The sequence below is a fragment of the Triticum aestivum genome, chromosome 4D, assembly GCF_018294505.1.
Source record: "Triticum aestivum cultivar Chinese Spring chromosome 4D, IWGSC CS RefSeq v2.1, whole genome shotgun sequence".
Lineage (NCBI taxonomy): Eukaryota > Viridiplantae > Streptophyta > Magnoliopsida > Poales > Poaceae > Triticum > Triticum aestivum.
The window spans coordinates 468,656,891-468,674,499 of record NC_057805.1 but is presented as its reverse complement, the minus strand read 5'-3'; the positions used below and the strand labels follow the sequence as shown (position 1 = coordinate 468,674,499).

General features: G+C 41.6%; 1 protein-coding gene across 1 annotated transcript in view; it reads right to left on the bottom strand.

Annotated features, from left to right (window-relative positions):
• Window positions 1-348: 348 nt before the first annotated feature.
• Window positions 349-17,609, bottom strand: part of LOC123097083 (carotenoid 9,10(9',10')-cleavage dioxygenase 1-like) — a 41,404-nt gene continuing 24,143 nt past the window's right edge. Inside the window, exons 9-13 of the mRNA XM_044518849.1 lie at window positions 2,019-2,274; window positions 1,461-1,475; window positions 1,071-1,135; window positions 815-973; window positions 349-459 (exon numbers count right to left, since the gene is read on the bottom strand). Coding sequence (XP_044374784.1) covers window positions 349-459; window positions 815-973; window positions 1,071-1,135; window positions 1,461-1,475; window positions 2,019-2,274 — 606 coding nt within the window. The remainder of the gene's footprint in view (window positions 460-814; window positions 974-1,070; window positions 1,136-1,460; window positions 1,476-2,018; window positions 2,275-17,609) is intronic.

The window sequence follows — 17,609 nt, the reverse complement described above, 5'->3', positions numbered from 1 at the left end:
GATACATCCTTGCACCTTGTACACCACCATCATCACAATACAATACGAGCATGATTAGGGTTTTACCTCCACTGCGAGGCCCCAAACCTATGTGAACCGATCCTCCGTTACCCCTCTATTTCTTCCAGCTAGTCGCAACCCTCTATCGAGGGGTCTTTCGGAGTTTACAGTGATATAGATGCTTATAGGAGAAATTGTCACTTTGTTATGCAGCTTTTGATACAAGTCTTCTATGAAAACCATAGGGTTGTCTTAAAGTCACAGTCATAATAAATGATAAAATTTATATATGAATATATTATGCATCAAGTGGTGAATGCATGGCTTATAGGAAAATCATATCCTTTGTCATGTACTTTTTGATACAAATGCTCCATGAAATCCATATGGCACTCTTTGCGGCAATGCTATCTTAGCAATAGGCTCATACTCAAATGTTTGTGCATTGATGATGTGCACCTACATAATGAGAAGAATAGTATTAAATATTTACTATGGCCATGAAGGCAGCATACACTTTCCTGCCAGTATTCAATCTTTTTTAAAATTGATAATATGTTTCCTTCGGTCCCAATTTTTGTTTCTAAAGTATTTGACTCTTGGTGATAATTGTATGCGTTAAGGTGTTAAGCAAAAATATAGAGTAAATAGGTTCAACATTTGTTGAAACATCTCTAGGATCTATGCTCACGGCTAAATGATCGGATGCCTATCATTAGAAAGCATCGAATGTGCTAGTTTCCATAAAACAATAATTTCTACATGGACATTATAGTAGAATAGCACAAGAATGTTGAATCTATTGAAAACTTACTTTTGATTTATTTGTCCCTTCATCATGCACAAACGAAACTATCCAACCATCATCTTCGTTTGTACCGTTGACCTTTGGCACAAAAGTTGCTCCAGAGCAGAATTGATTTCTGGCAAGGTGATGATACTTAACCTTTATGCGGTCTTCTCTGCCTTTGTTCTTTAAGAGTTCCGGATTGGAAGTTAATTTCATTTGAATATAGTAATTTCAAATGATGGGACAAAATGAATAACTTGTTTGTATATATGATAATTACCTTGGTGGTTGCATCCTCTTTCTCATGAAGACAAAATTTTGCAAAACCTCCGAATTTCGGTCGTACTACATGATTGAGAATAATATTAAACTATATTGCATAAAGTTTGCATGCGATGGACATTTTGATTAAATAACATTGCATTGTGACCAATATATGACATTTGTTGTATTGACCCCACACTATTGGTCCATATTATCTCTAGTTTTTATTGAGCGATGGTCTTTCAACTAATTAAAGCAAACAAGGCCCGAGTTGATTTAGTTTGGTTGTATTATTGGCCTTTCGATTTCTTCATCTAGGAATATAGCTATGAAATATTTTCATGACAATATACTCATACCATCTATGTGCCCACTTTGAAGATTCAGAAAGGTAGAGTCAAAACACTTCTCTTCCATGATCCTAAGACAATATTTGCATTTGACTAGAGAGACAAAAGTTTAATGTGGCCAAATCAGTGTAGGGTGACTACCTTATTCACTTATTGTATTTGTTCTATATAGTTTAGTTGTGTAAAAAGAAACAAATATCATCTGTTTCATGTATTAATATATTTTAAAATTAATCGGGTCATATCCTTCTGTTTCTCATATATGAGGCCACATTTAAGAATGGATGGAGTGTCAAAGAAACACTGTGGGAATTACATTCAAGATTTCATGGCCAACTAATATTTGTCTCCACATGTTGGATTTATGGCTCATCATGGGTAATATGATACCTTGGGTAGTCAACTGCTATAGCCATTTATTGTTCTACACCCATTGTGCCCGAATGGCATCCAAATTAGCATGTGTTTTGTGACAAGTATTTGTGTAAGTTAGGACAATTGACTGATGTGTGGACAATAACCGCTATTTTATATTTTTTCTCAAGTTCGAATGGAAGTTCCATATATTAAGTAATGTACTGATGTATGTTTAGCAATAGCTATTCCTGGACCACCTGCCAAATTTGCCGGAGAATTTGCCACTTGTGCATATGCATACTTGTGAGGCAAGCCAACATATTTGTCATTCATTACTGGGAATTTCAGGGCAACCTCTTCTCCAGTTAAGCATTTGCCTACAACTGTCCTTGTTTTCAAGTTCAGTCTCCACTCATACAAGCGAGAAAAACATTCCTTGGTTAGTCCTTGATTGGATTTGATCCTTGGCCCCAAAATGATAGAACCTGGCACATGAAATCCCCTCACAACGACCTATTAAATCATTAGACAAGGAAAAATTATAGCATGGATGAAAAATCCATTAATAATTAGATAGACATATGTTGTAGAGGTGTTGCAACCAGCTATAGGACACATTCGAAGGGGGAAACCGTGGGTGAATCATGGGCAAGGGTGGCATGGTTTGGGAACAACCATTGTGGCTAGTGTGCGGGAGTGGATATGGTTTTGAGGTAGGATTCACCTTTTGTTCTTTCTTGATTGCTTGATAAAAGAAATACATATTAGTTTAGTAGTTCTAGTACCATTATATGGGACAGGTCAACTTGATCCAAAAACCAAGTTAACTTACTAATTAAAATGATTGTTTCCTAAGGCCATGTATGTTTACAATGGCTGTAAGATGATATTTTATTATGCATTCCACTCCACCTATAGAAGTTAAACGAACATGTTATACAATTGAGTATCTTTTTCTCTTATCTTGAGTAATTAATGTTTGCATGCTTCTAAAATTGTAGGATCGTTAAAGTTAAACTAGAAACCATGTAATTGATGGAAGACATATCTTACAAAGTATACAAATGTCATGTCTTTATTACTGGGGAATCATCTATTAGCAAAGATAAGGGAAGCCGCTTTTTCCATCTCTTTCTCTTCTAATTCAGCAATCATCATACATGGCATTCCTAAGATAACACTATTATGTGTGCCAATATTACTCCAAAAATAAAGCACTAAATTAATAAGGAAACTTGTCTCTTAGCCTCTTGTTGTGGGGGCTTTAGTACCACCAGCTATGCGTGGCCTAGCCGACATCCCATGATAATTATGGGGTACTCGTACCGTTCACTTATCTTAGAAAACTTTGATTCACACATTTTTTTCCTTAATAGGAAACGATAACGACTAACTTGGGATTCAATAAAGGTTGTCCTATTTTAAAGGTATAGTTGTTTGAGTAAAAAAATCAAAAAAAGAAGTTTCCCCTGAAGTATTTCTCATTCTCAAAGTAATTCTGGACTAACTTGGGGATTTAGTAAAGGACGTCAAATTTTAAAGGAGTTTTAATCGTTGGAGTCAAACAAACAAAAAAAGAAGAAGTATCCCACTAAAGTCTTTGTTGGCCAATGTCACCTATATCATGTCTCATACTACAACCCTTCATTTACCTTTGTTGTCTCGTGCGCTCCCATAGGAGGTTGGATCATGACTTTTGTCCAAGGATTGGTTCAGTTTGTGCCCAATATGTACCTTACCAATTTTTTAGCTCGGACCAAAACATTAATCATTGTTTGGATGGTTCCCAACCTTTGTCATGCTAATGGATCTTTACCAACTAACTACAGTTGGCCAACTCTTGTACGCAGAAACCTTGTCAAACATGTTTTTCTAGTCAAACATATGGTGGGGTAGCCTTAGGAAAGGACGAAGCACATACTACGATCCTGAAACTCTACCATTATGATGTTTTGTTCCCTTTTGAGCTTTAGCATGTTGTTGATAGTGACATCCCAACATGATATCATTGAGGGATTTGACAAACATGTAGGTCTCATTGATTCGAATGTTTTTAGTAGGATTTCAATAGTTAGAAACTTTCCTGATGAAAGGACATGCGGTTGTTGGGGAACGTAGTAATTTCAAAAAATTTCCTACGCACACGCAAGATCATGGTGATGCATAGCAACGAGAGGGTAGAGTGTTGTCCACGTACCCTCGTAGACCGACAGCGGAAGCGTTATCACAACGCGGTTGATGTAGTCGTACGTCTTCACGATCCGACCGATCAAGTACCGAACGTACGGCACCTCCGAGTTCTACACACGTTCAGCTCGATGACGTCCCTCGAACTCCGATCCAGCCGAGTGTTGAGGGAGAGTTTCGTCAGCACGACGGCGTGGTGACGATGATGATGTTCCACCGACGCAGGGCTTTGCCTAAGCTCCGCGACGGTATTATCGAGGTGTAATCTGGTGGAGGGGGGGCACCGCACACGGCTAAAATATCGTATATCAAGTGTGTCCATGGGGTGCTCCCTGCCCCTGTATATAAAGGAGCAAGGGAGGAGGAGGCCGGCCCTAGGAGGGGGCGCACCAAGTGTGGAGTCCTACTAGGACTCCCTAGTCCTAGTAGGATTCCACCTCCCATATGGAATAGAAAAAGAGGAAGGGAAAAAGAGAAGGAAGGAAGGGGGCGCCCCCCTTCCCTAGTCCAATTCGGACCAGACCAAGGGGAGGGGTGCGGCCACCCTTGAGGCCCTTTTCCTTCTTTCCCGTATGGCCCAATAAGGCCCAATACGTATTCCCGTAACTCTCCGGTACTCCGAAAAATACCCGAATCACTCGGAACCTTTCCGAAGTCCGAATATAGTCGTCCAATATATCGATCTTTACGTCTCGACCATTTCGAGACTCCTCGTCATGTACCCGATCTCATCCGGGACTCCGAACTCCTTCGGTACACCAACATACATAAACTCATAATAAAACTGTCATCGTAACTTGAAGCGTGTGGACCCTACGGGTTCGAGAACTATGTAGACATGACCGAGACACGTCTCCGGTCAATAACCAATAGCGGGACCTGGATGCCCATATTGGCTCCCACATATTCTACGAAGATCTTTATCGGTCAGACCGCATAACAACATACGTTGTTCCCTTTGTCATCGGTATGTTACTTGCCCGAGATTCGATCGTCGGTATCTCGATACCTAGTTCAATCTCGTTATCGGCAAGTCTCTTTACTCGTTCCGTAACACATCATCCCGCAACTAACTCATTAGTCACAATGCTTGCAAGGCTTATAGTGATGTGCATTACCGAGTGGGCCCAGAGATACCTCTCCGACAATCGGAGTGACAAATCCTAATCTCGAAATACGCCAACCCAACAAGTACCTTTGGAGACACCTGTAGAGCACCTTTATAATCACCCATTTACGTTGTGACGTTTGGTAGCACACAAAGTGTTCCTCCGGTAAACGGGAGTTGCATAATCTCATAGTCATAGGAACATGTATAAGTCATGAAGAAAGCAATAGCAACATACTAAACGATCGAGTGCTAAGCTAACGGAATGGGTCAAGTCAATCACGTCATTCTCCTAATGAGGTGATCTCGTTAATCAAATGACAACTTATGTCTATGGCTAGGAAACATAACCATCTTTGATTAACGAGCTAGTCAAGTAGAGGAATACTAGTGACACTCTGTTTGTCTATGTATTCACACATGTATTATGTTTCCGGTTAATACAATTCTAGCATGAATAATAAACATTAATCATGATATAAGGAAATAAATAATAACTTTATTATTGCCTCTAGGGCATATTTCCTTCAGTCTCCCACTTGCACTAGAGTCAATAATCTAGTTCACATCGCCATGTGATTTAACATGAATAGTTCACATCACCATGTCATTAACACCCATGGTTCACATCGTCATGTGACCATCACCCAAAGGGTTTACTAGAGTCAGTAATCTAGTTCACATCGCTATGTGATTAACACCCAAAGAGTACTAAGGTGTGATCATGTTTTGCTTGTGAGATAATTTTAGTCAACGGGTCTGTCATATTCAGATCCGTAAGTATTTTGCAAATTTCTATGTCTACAATGCTCTGCATGGAGCTACTCTAGCTAATTGCTCCCACTTTCAATATGTATCTAGACCGAGACTTAGAGTCATCTAGATTAGTGTCAAAACTTGCATCGACGTAACCTTTTACGATGAGCCTTTTGTCACTTCCATAATCGAGAAACATATCCTTATTCCAGTAAGGATAATTTTGACCGCTGTCCAGTGATCTACTCCTAGATCACTATTGTACTCCCTTGCCAAAATCAGTGTAGGGTATACAATAGTTCTGGTACACATCATGGCATACTTTATAGAACCTATGGCCGAAGCATAGGGAATGACTTTCATTCTTTTTCTATCTTCTGTCGTGGTCGGGTTTTGAGTCTAACTCAATTTCACACCTTGTAACACATGCAAGAAACTCTTTCTTTGACTGTTCCATTTTGAACCACTTCAAAATCTTGTTAAGGTATGTACTCATTGAAAAAACTTATCAAGCGTCTTGATCTATCTCTATAGATCTTGATGCTCAATATGTAAGCAGCTTCACCGAGGTCTTTCTTTGAAAAACTCCTTTATGCTTTGTAGAATAATTCTACATTATTTCCGATCAACAATATGTCACTTACATATACTTATCAGAAATGTTGTAGTGCTCCCACTCACTTTCTTGTAAATACAGGCTTCACCGCAAGTCTGTATACAACTATATGCTTTGATCAACTTATCAAAGCGTATATTCCAACTCCGAGATGCTTGCACCAGTCCATTGATGGATCGCTGGAGCTTGCATATTTTGTTAGCACCTTTAGGATTGACAAAACCTTCTGGTTGCATCATATACAACTCTTCTTTAATAAATCCATTAAGGAATGCAGTTTTGTTTATCCCTTTGCCATATTTCATAAAATGCAGCAATTGCTAACATGATTCGGACAGACTTAAGCATAGATACGAGTGAGAAACTCTCATCGTAGTCAACATCTTGAACTTGTCGAAAATCTTTTGCGACAATTCTAGCTTTGCAGATAGTGACACTACTATCAGCGTCCGTCTTCCTCTTGAAGATCCATTTAATCTCAATGGCTCGCCGATCATTGGGCAAGTCAATCAAAGTCCATACTTTGTTCTCATATATGGATCTTATCTCAGATTTCATGGCCTCAAGCCATTTCGTGGAATCTGGGCTCACCATCGCTTCTTCATAGTTCGTAGGTTCGTCATGGTCTAGTAACATAACCTCCAGAACAGGATTACCGTACCACTCTGGTGCGGATCTTACTCTGGTTGACCTACGAGGTTCAGTAATAACTTGATCTGAAGTTCCATGATCATCATCATTAACTTCCTCACTAATTGGTGTAGGAGTCACAGGAACAGATTTCTGTGATGAACTACTTTCCAATAAGGGAGCAGGTACAGTTACCTCATCAAGTTCTACTTTCCTCCCACTCACTTCTTTCGAGAGAAACTCCTTCTCTAGAAAGGATCCATACTAAGCAACGAATGTCTTGCCTTCGGATCTGTGATAGAAGGTGTACCCAACTGTCTCCTTTGGGTATCCTATGAAGACACATTTCTCCGATTTGGGTTTGAGCTTATCAGGATGAAACTTTTTCACATAAGCATCGCAAACCCAAACTTTAAGAAACGACAACTTTGGTTTCTTGCCAAACCACAGTTCATAAGGCGTCGTCTCAACGGATTTTGATGGTGCCCTATTTAACGTGAATGCAGCTGTCTCTAATGCATAACCCCAAAACGATAGTGGTAGATCGGTAAGATACATCATATATCGCACCATATCTAATAAAGTACGATTACGACGTTCGGACACACCATTACACCGTGGTGTTCCAGGTGGCGTGAGTAGTGAAACTATTTCACATTGTTTTAACTGAAGGCCAAACTCGTAACTCAAATACTCTTCTCTACGATCAGATCATAGAAACTTTATTTTCTTGTCATGATGATTTTTCACTTCACTCTGAAATTCTTTGAACTTTTCAAATGTTTCAGACTTATGTTTCATCAAGTAGATATACCCATATCTGCTCAAATCATCTGTGAAGGTCAGAAAATAATGATACCTGCTACGAGCCTCAATATTCATCGGACCACATACATCTGTATGTATGATTTCCAACAAATCTGTTGCTCTCTCCATAGTTCCGGAGAACAACGTTTTAGTCATCTTGCCCATGAGGCACGGTTCGCAAGCATCAAGTGATTCATAATCAAGTGATTCCAAAATTCCATCAGTATGGAGTTTCTTCATGCGCTTTACACCAATATGACCTAAACGGCAGTGCCACAAATAAGTTGCACTATCATTATTAACTTTGCATCTTTTGGCTTCATTATTATGATTATGTGTATCACTACGATCGAGATCCAACAAACCATTTTCGTTGGTGTGTACGACCATAAAGGTTTTATTCATGTAAACAGAACAACAATTGTTCTCTAACTTAAATGAATAACCGTATTGCAATAAACATGATCAAATCATATTCATGCTCAACGCAAACACCAAATAACACTTATTTAGTTTCAACACTAATCCCGAAAGTACAGGGAGTGTGCGATGATGATCATATCAATCTTGGAACTACTTCCAACACACATCGTCACCTCGCCTTTTACTAGTCTCTGTTTATTCTGCAACTCCCGTTTTCGAGTTACTACTCTTTAGCAACTGAACCAGTATCAATTACCGAGGGGTTGCTATAAACACTAGTAAAGTACACATCAATAATCTGTATATCAAATATACCTTTGTTCACTTTTACTAGTCTCTGTTTATTCTGCAACTCCCATTTCGAGTTACTACTCTTAGCAACTGAACCAGTATCAATTACCGAGGGGTTGCTATAAACACTAGTAAAGTACACATCAATAATCTGTATATCAAATATACCTTTGTTCACTTTGCCATCCTTCTTATCCACCAAATAGTTGGGGTAGTTCCGCTTCCAGTGACCAGTCCCTTTGCAGTAGAAGCACTTAGTCTCAGGCTTAGGTACAGACTTGGGCTTCTTCACTTGAGTAGCAACTTGCTTGCCGTTCTTTTTGAAGTTCCCCTTCTTCCCTTTGCCCTTTTCTTGAAACTAGTGGTCTCATCAACCATCAACACTTGATGTTTTTCTTGATTTCTACCTTCGTCGATTTCAACATCACGAAGAGCTCGGGAATTACTTTCGTCATCCCTTGCATATTATAGTTCATCACGAAGTTCTACTAACTTGGTGATGGTGACTAGAGAATTCTGTCAATCACTATTTTATCTGGAAGATTAACTCCCACTTGATTCAAGCGATTGTACTACCCAGACAATCTGAGCACATGCTCACTAGTTGAGCGATTCTCCTCCATCTTTTAGCTATAGAACTTGTTGGAGACTTCATATCTCTCAACTCGGGTATTTGCTTGAAATATTAACTTCAACTCCTGGAACATCTCATATGGTCCATGACGTTCAAAACGTCTTTGAAGTCCCGATTCTAGCCGTTAAGCATGGTGCACTAAACTATCAAGTAGTCATCATATTGAGCTAGCCAAACGTTCATAACGTCTGCATCTGCTCCTGCAATAGGTCTGTCACCTAGCGGTGCATCAAGGACATAATTTTTCTGTGCAGCAATGAGGATAATCCTCAGATCACGGATCCAATCCGCATCTTTGCTACTAACATCTTTCAACATAATTTTTCTCTAGGAACATATCAAAAATAAACATAGGGAAGCAACAACGCGAGCTATTGATCTACAACATAATTTGCAAAATACTATCAGGACTAAGTTCATGATAAATTTAAGTTCAATTAATCATATTACTTAAGAACTCCCACTTAGATAGACATCCCTCTAATCCTCTAAGTGATCACGTGATCCATATCAACTAAACCATGTCCGATCATCACGTGAGATGGAGTAGTTTCAATGGTGAACATCACTATGTTGATCATATCTACTATATGATTCACGCTCGACCTTTCGGTCTCCGTGTTCCGAGGCCATATCTGTTATATGCTAGGCTCGTCAAGTTTAACCTGAGTATTCCGCGTGTGCAACTGTTTTGCACCCGTTGTATTTGAACGTAGAGCCTATCACACCCGATCATCACGTGGTGTCTCAGCATGAAGAACTTTTGCAACGGTGCATACTCAGGGAGAACACTTATACTTTGATAATTTAGTGAAGGATCATCTTATAATGCTACCGTCAAACAAAGCAAGATAAGATGCATAAAGGATTAACATCACATGCAATCAATATAAGTGATATGATATGGCCATCATCATCTTGTGCTTGTGATCTCCATCTCCGAGGCACCGTGCTTGTGATCTCCATCTCCGAAGCACCGTCATGATCACCATCGTCACCGGCGCGACACCTTGATCTCCATCGTAGCATCGTTGTCGTCTCGCCAACTTATTGCTTTTACGACTATCGCTACCGCTTAGTGATAAAGTAAAACTATTACATGGCGATTGCATCTCATACAATAAAGCGACAACCATATGGCTCCTGCCAGTTGCCGATAACTCGGTTACAAAACATGATCATCTCATACAACACATTATATCACATCATGTCTTGACCATATCACATCACAACATGCCCTGCAAAAACAAGTTAGACGTCCTCTACTTTGTTGTTGCATATTTTACGTGGCTGCTACGGGCTTAGCAAGAACCGTTTTTACCTACGCATCAAAACCACAACGATAGTTTGTCAAGTTGGTGCTGTTTTAACCTTCGCAAGGACCGGGCGTAGCCACACTCGGTTCAACTAAAGTGAGAGAGACAGGCACCCGCCAGTCACCTTTAAGCAACGAGTGCTCCGAACGGTGAAACCAGTCTCGCGTAAGCGTACGCGTAATGTCGGTCCGGGCCGCTTCATCCCCCAATACCGCTGAACCAAAGTATGACATGCTGGTAAGCAGTATGACTTATATCGCCCACAACTCACTTGTGTTCTACTCGTGCATAGCATCAACGCATAAAACCAGGTTTGGATGCCACTGTTGGGGAACGTAGTAATTTCAAAAAATTTCCTACGCACACGCAAGATCATGGTGATGCATAGCAACGAGAGGGTAGAGTGTTGTCCACGTACCCTCGTAGACTGACAGCGGAAGCGTTATCACAACGCGGTTGATGTAGTCGTACGTCTTCACGATCCGACCGATCAAGTACCGAACGTACGGCACCTCCGAGTTCTACACACGTTCAGCTCGATGACGTCCCTCGAACTCCGATCCAGCCGAGTGTTGAGGGAGAGTTTCGTCAGCACGACGGCGTGGTGACGATGATGATGTTCCACCGACGCATGGCTTCGCCTAAGCTCCGCGACGGTATTACCGAGGTGTAATCTGGTGGAGGGGGCACTGCACACGGCTAAAATATCGTATATCAAGTGTGTCCATGGGGTGCCCCCTGCCCCCGTATATAAAGGAGCAAGGGAGGAGGAGGCCGGCCCTAGGAGGGGGCGCACCAAGTGTGGAGTATTCCACCTCCCATATGGAATAGGAAAAGAAGAAGGGAAAAAGAGAAGGAAGGAAGGGGGCGCCCCCCTTCCCTAGTCCAATTCGGACCAGACCAAGGGGAGGGGTGCGGCCACCCTTGAGGCCCTTTTCCTTCTTTCCCGTATGGCCCAATAAGGCCCAATACGTATTCCCGTAACTCTCCGGTACTCCGAAAAATACCCGAATCACTCGGAACCTTTCCGAAGTCCGAATATAGTCGTCCAATATATCGATCTTTACGTCTCGACCATTTCGAGACTCCTCGTCATGTCCCCGATCTCATCCGGGACTCCGAACTCCTTCGGTACATCAACATACATAAACTCATAATAAAACTGTCATCGTAACTTGAAGCGTGCGGACCCTACGGGTTCGAGAACTATGTAGACATGACCGAGACACGTCTCCGGTCAATAACCAATAGCGGGACCTGGATGCCCATATTGGCTCCCACATATTCTACGAAGATCTTTATCGGTCAGACCGCATAACAACATACGTTGTTCCCTTTGTCATCGGTATGTTACTTGCCCGAGATTCGATCGTCGGTATCTCGATACCTAGTTCAATCTCGTTATCGGCAAGTCTCTTTACTCGTTCCGTAACACATCATCCCGCAACTAACTCATTAGTCACAATGCTTGCAAGGCTTATAGTGATGTGCATTACCGAGTGGGCCCAGAGATACCTCTCCGACAATCGGAGTGACAAATCCTAATATCGAAATACGCCAACCCAACAAGTACCTTTGGAGACACCTGTAGAGCACCTTTATAATCACCCATTTACGTTGTGACGTTTGGTAGCACACAAAGTGTTCCTCCGGTAAACGGGAGTTGCATAATCTCATAGTCATAGGAACATGTATAAGTCATGAAGAAAGCAATAACAACATACTAAACGATTGAGTGCTAAGCTAACGGAATGGGTCAACTCAATCACGTCATTCTCCTAATGAGGTGATCTCGTTAATCAAATGACAACTTATGTCTATGGCTAGGAAACATAACCATCTTTGATTAACGAGCTAGTCAAGTAGAGGCATACTAGTGACACTCTGTTTGTCTATGTATTCACACATGTATTATGTTTCCGGTTAATACAATTCTAGCATGAATAATAAACATTTATCATGATATAAGGAAATAAATAATAACTTTATTATTGCCTCTAGGGCATATTTCCTTCAGCGGTGCCCCCATGTGTGGTTTTGATAATTGATGACATTCTGTATGGACTAATGGTTGCATTGAGTTATGTTTGAAGGATTTGTCCATAGGCATTTCTTGAAGTCCATGTGTTGGTTTCAAGGAGTTTATGAGTTGACCAAGGTGCTATTAAGGAATTATCCAAAGATTGGTCATGTGAGTGTTGAGCTTATTGCAAGCATGTCTTGAAGAAGAAGATTGTGTGATCATTCATGCTTACCTTCAAGGCATCATCCAAATGAAGAGAGTTGGAAAGGTTCAAGGTTGATCAAGACTAAGTCAAGAGTGAATCAAGTTGATCAACTCACAAAGCGTAGAAGATGTACCGAGAGGGATCAAGTGATCCCATGGTATGGTAAGCATTGTCAATTACGCTTTGTGTACTAACCCATGGTCTTCGTGAGAGTTCTTTGTGGGGTTAGGTTACGGTGTGCACGTTCAAGTGATGCATCACGAAGAGATCAAGTGCTTGAAGCTTGCCGTCCATTGTGGTGACACTGGACTTGTGCAGATGTGCCGAAGAGTGGCTCACCCATAGTGGAGTATGGGGGAGCAATCTACTAGTCTTCACCGAGCCAACGCAATCAAGAAAGGTGGTCCAACTTGAGGAAGTCAAGATCGTCTACATCTAGCTCAAGTGGACTTTGTGCAAGGAAAATGTTTACCCTTGATAGGTTTTTTGTTTTACCGGTCTCATGGTGGTAGTTGGGTGACCGGGTTATAGGATCGATTGTCGTACTATCAAGGGGGGCTCTTGATGAGTAGCTTGATCGTATCGTTCGCAGAGAGCTCAAACCATTGCATCCTTGCATCATCTTTCTTGGTTCTTGTTTGGTTCTCTTTGTGTGTCTTAGAGATTATGGTCATCTTCTTGACAACCTCAAGTTTATCGAAAATGGAGTTCACATGCTTCTTTTATTGCGTTTTCGGTGTTGGAGGTTTTACCGGTCTTTTTCGAGGAAGGGTTCTCACCATTTTCTTTTGGGCCTTTTCTAATTCGCTATTATTGTTATTTCTATCAAGATTGTGTTAACCCTTGTCTCTAGCTTTCCAACAAACTTGGTTTCGTTGAATTCGGAGTCTGTTTGCAGAAGTTGTGGCAGTTTTGGTGTTCTAAAAAGGCTGCAGCGGTACTACCACGGACAGGAGCGGATGTAATTTTTTACTACCGCTCCAGAGCGGTACTACCGCGGCTACTACAGTGGTAGTACCGCTCCGGACCAAAAACTCGTCCCAAGTCCATCGGAAGTAGGCACGGATGTATTTTTTAGTACCGCTCGCAAGCAGTAGTACCGCTACCCCTAGCGGTAGTACCGCTCGCAAGCAGTAGTACAGCTACCCCTAGCGATAGTACCGCTACACCTAGCGGTAGTACCGTGAGGACAAGCGGTAGTACCGCTCCGACGGTTCTTCTGGCCTTTTGCCTCCTCGTCGTTGTTTTTCAAAGGGCTACTGCCGCCCTAGCGGTAGTACCGCTCTTTGGAGCGGTAGTACCGCTCGGTGCGGGGTGTGAGCATAACGGTTGGATTTTTCCCCACCTATAAAAGGGGGTCTTCTTCCCCAATGAACCTTATCTCTTGAGCTCGTGTTCTTCCCCCATTGTTGACCTTCTTCGAGCTTGCTAACTCTCAATCCCTTCATGGATTCTTGCTAGTTTTTGAGGGAAAAGAGAGAGGAGATCTAGATCCACATTTCCACCTATCACTTTCTCCTCTATGTGAGGGGAACCCCTTGGATCTAGATCTTGGAGTTCTTGGTGTTCTCCTTCTTGTTCTTCCTCTCATTTTCCTCCCTAGCATTAGTTGCTTTGGTGGGATTTGGGAGAGGAGGACTTGGGCACTCCGTGTGCCCTTGCCATTGCATTTGGTGCATCGGTTTGAGTTCTCCACGTGATACGTGGAAGTTACAAGTTGAGAAGCTTATTACTCTTGGGTGCTTGGTACCCTTGAGCTTGTTCCTCTTGGGTGCTTGGGCGCCCTAGACGGTTGGTGGTGTTCAGAGCTTAATCATTGTGGTGTAAAGCTCCGGGCAAGCGTCGGGGTCTCCAATTAGGTTGTGGAGATCGCCCCGAGCAATTTGACGGGTACCGGTGACCGCCCCCAAGGGTTGCCAAAGTGTACGGGTTCGGTGACCGCCCCCAAGGGTTGCCATTTGTACGGGTTCAGTGACCGCCCTCAAGGGTCCCTTAGTGGAATCACGGCATCTTGCATTGTGCGAGGGCGTGAGGAGATTACGGTGGCCCTAGTGGCTTCTTGGGGAGCATTGTGCCTCCACACCGCTCCAAACGGAGATTAGCATCCGCAAGGGTGTGAACTTTGGGATACATCATCGTCTCCGCGTGCCTCGGTTATCTCTTACCCGAGCCCTTTACTTATGCACTTTACTTTGTGATAGCCATATTGTTTCTTGTCATATGTCTTGCTATCACCTAATAGTTTATCTTGCTTAGCATAAGTTGTTGGTGCACATAGGTGAGCCTAGTTGTTGTAGGTTTTGTGCTTGACAAATCAACCGGTAGGTTTATTCCGCATTTGTTCAAGCCTAAACCGTAATTTTTTAAAGCGCCTATTCACCCCCCCTCTAGGCGACATCCTCGTTCTTTGAATTGGTATCAGAGCCTCTTCTCTCTTTATTGGGCTTTACCGCCTAGAGAGTAAGGATGCCAACTAGGGGTTTAGGATTCTCTGACACTCTTAGTTTCGATGGCACAAATTTTGATGTTTCGTTAATTCGCATGCTTAATCTCTTTAGGGTCATGGACCCAAATTTAGAGCGAATTGTAGATATGGGTTTTTCTCCTCCAAAGGATCCCCAAAGATTATCTTTAGAGGATGAGAAAAACTCTTATCACAATGCTCAAGCTTCTAATGTGGTTTTCGATGCTTTGAGCAATGTAGTTATATTTCAACTCATGCCGTTCCGGGATGCTCATGAGTTGTGGACAAAGCTTCAAGATAAATATGGTGTGTCCAAGTTTTGTAAGGATGATTGTTCTCCCTCCACCTCCGGCCGTGTTGCGTTCTCAACTTCTTCTACTTCACCTACATGTGGTTTGCCACAAGGTAATGACATGGTGAGTAGTGGTGTTCATTGCAATGATGATAGTGGGCTTATTGTTGATAATCCTTCATCACTTTCTTATTTCAATGCTTCATCTCTGGACTTTAGCACTTTGAGCACTCCAAATGTTCCACATGCTTGTGTTAATAGTCCTTGCATATCATGTAGAAATTGCTTGACTAAATCTCATGATTATATGCTTGCTATATCTTGTTGCCATGATAAAAATGCATGCATTTCCTCGAGTTGTTGTGCCAACAATGTAGAGGAAACCCAACACTCCATGGAACAAGATGTGGTCTTGAATGGTGCTTCAAGGGATCCTACATCATCATCTATTGCTTTTTGCCTTATGGCCAAGGCTTCAAAGATATCTCCCACCTTGAATACCAATATATCTTGTGATGATGATGTCGATTATGATGAAGAGAATGATGATGTTGCCTCCTTAAAAATTAAGGGGGAAATGATTTTTAAAGCTCTTCTTAAGAATAAAATTGCTTGCTCCAACTTCATGGAAATCATGTCTATTGCTATTGAGGGCAAGAAATATATTGATGAGTTGGAATCTCGTCTTGAGGAGCATGAGGTCACCATTGATAAAATGGAAAGTCATGAGCGTGATTACGCTAATGAGATTGCAGACCTCTCTCAAGCTCTTGAACTTGAACAAACCACCAAGGAATCTCTTGAGGAGACTTTTGCTCGAGAATTATCTAGAGTGAAGGAATCTCATGATAGAGCTCTTGAGGTGGCCAATGTTTTTGAAACTAAAAATTCTAAGCTTGAAGTTACTCATGCTAGACTCCTTAAGGATTTTGAGCACCTCGAAAATGGCTCAAGGGTCATCAAGGGTGAGCTCATCAAACTCACCGAGCCCATGCACAACTTAAAGCTTCATATTCAAAAGAGCTTGTAAAGTTGCCTTCTCCTCTTGCTATTATTGATGATGCTTGTGCTACTAACTCTATTACTTGTGAGGCATCCATTTTGAAGGAGAATGTTGAGCTTCGGGCTCAACTTTAGTTGCTATCTAGCAATTATGAGAAATTGGAGGAAAGCCATGAAAAGCTCTCAAGCTCTCATGATGATCTTCTAATATCTCATAATGTGCTAAAGATAGCTCATGAGTCCATGATTGCTAAGGTAACATCTAGTGAGCCTCATGTGGATACTAGCACTACTTCTAGTCAAAATGCTATATTGCCATGTGCTAGTCCTTGTAATTCATCTACTCACAATGTTAGTACATCTTGTGATGAATTGCTTTCCTTGCCTTGTTACTCTAACGATGAAGCTTATACTTCCTCTAGTACTTGTGTTGAGACTAACCATGTAGAGGAAATCAAAGAGCTCAAGGCCCAAGTCACTTCTTTGAAGAAAGACTTGGAAAAGAGTCATGAAGGGAAATTTACACTCAACAACATCTTGAGAGTGCAAAAATCCCCCAATGACAAAGTTGGACTTGGATTCAACTCCAATAAGAAGAAGAAGTCCATGAGCAACAAGAAGAAGGGCCAAAAACAAGTCAAGAATTCGGCCAAGATTGTTTGCTTCAAGTGCAAAATTGAAGGGCATCATGTTAGATCTTGCTCTTTGAAGAAGAAGGCCATTAGTGACAAGAAACAAGGGAAGCAGCCACAAGTTCACTCTCATGCTCAACCTCAAGTTGAAGAAAGGCCTCTTCCCAAGAAAAATCAAGCTAATGGTTCTCAAGTTGAGAAATCAAGTGAGAAGAAAGTGAAGAGTAGACGTTGCTACCTATGTCGTGAGAAAGGCCACCTCGCTTCTTCATGCACTAGTGGTAACTTATCCAACACAATTATTATTGATGATATCTATTCTCTTGGGAAGGATAAGGTTGGCAATGTGTTTGCCAAATTTGTTGGTACTCAAAGTGGTGTCAAGAAAAGAACCATTTGGGTAGCCAAGCCTATTGTGACTAATCTCTTAGGATCCAACTTGGTTGGGGACCAACTAGCTCA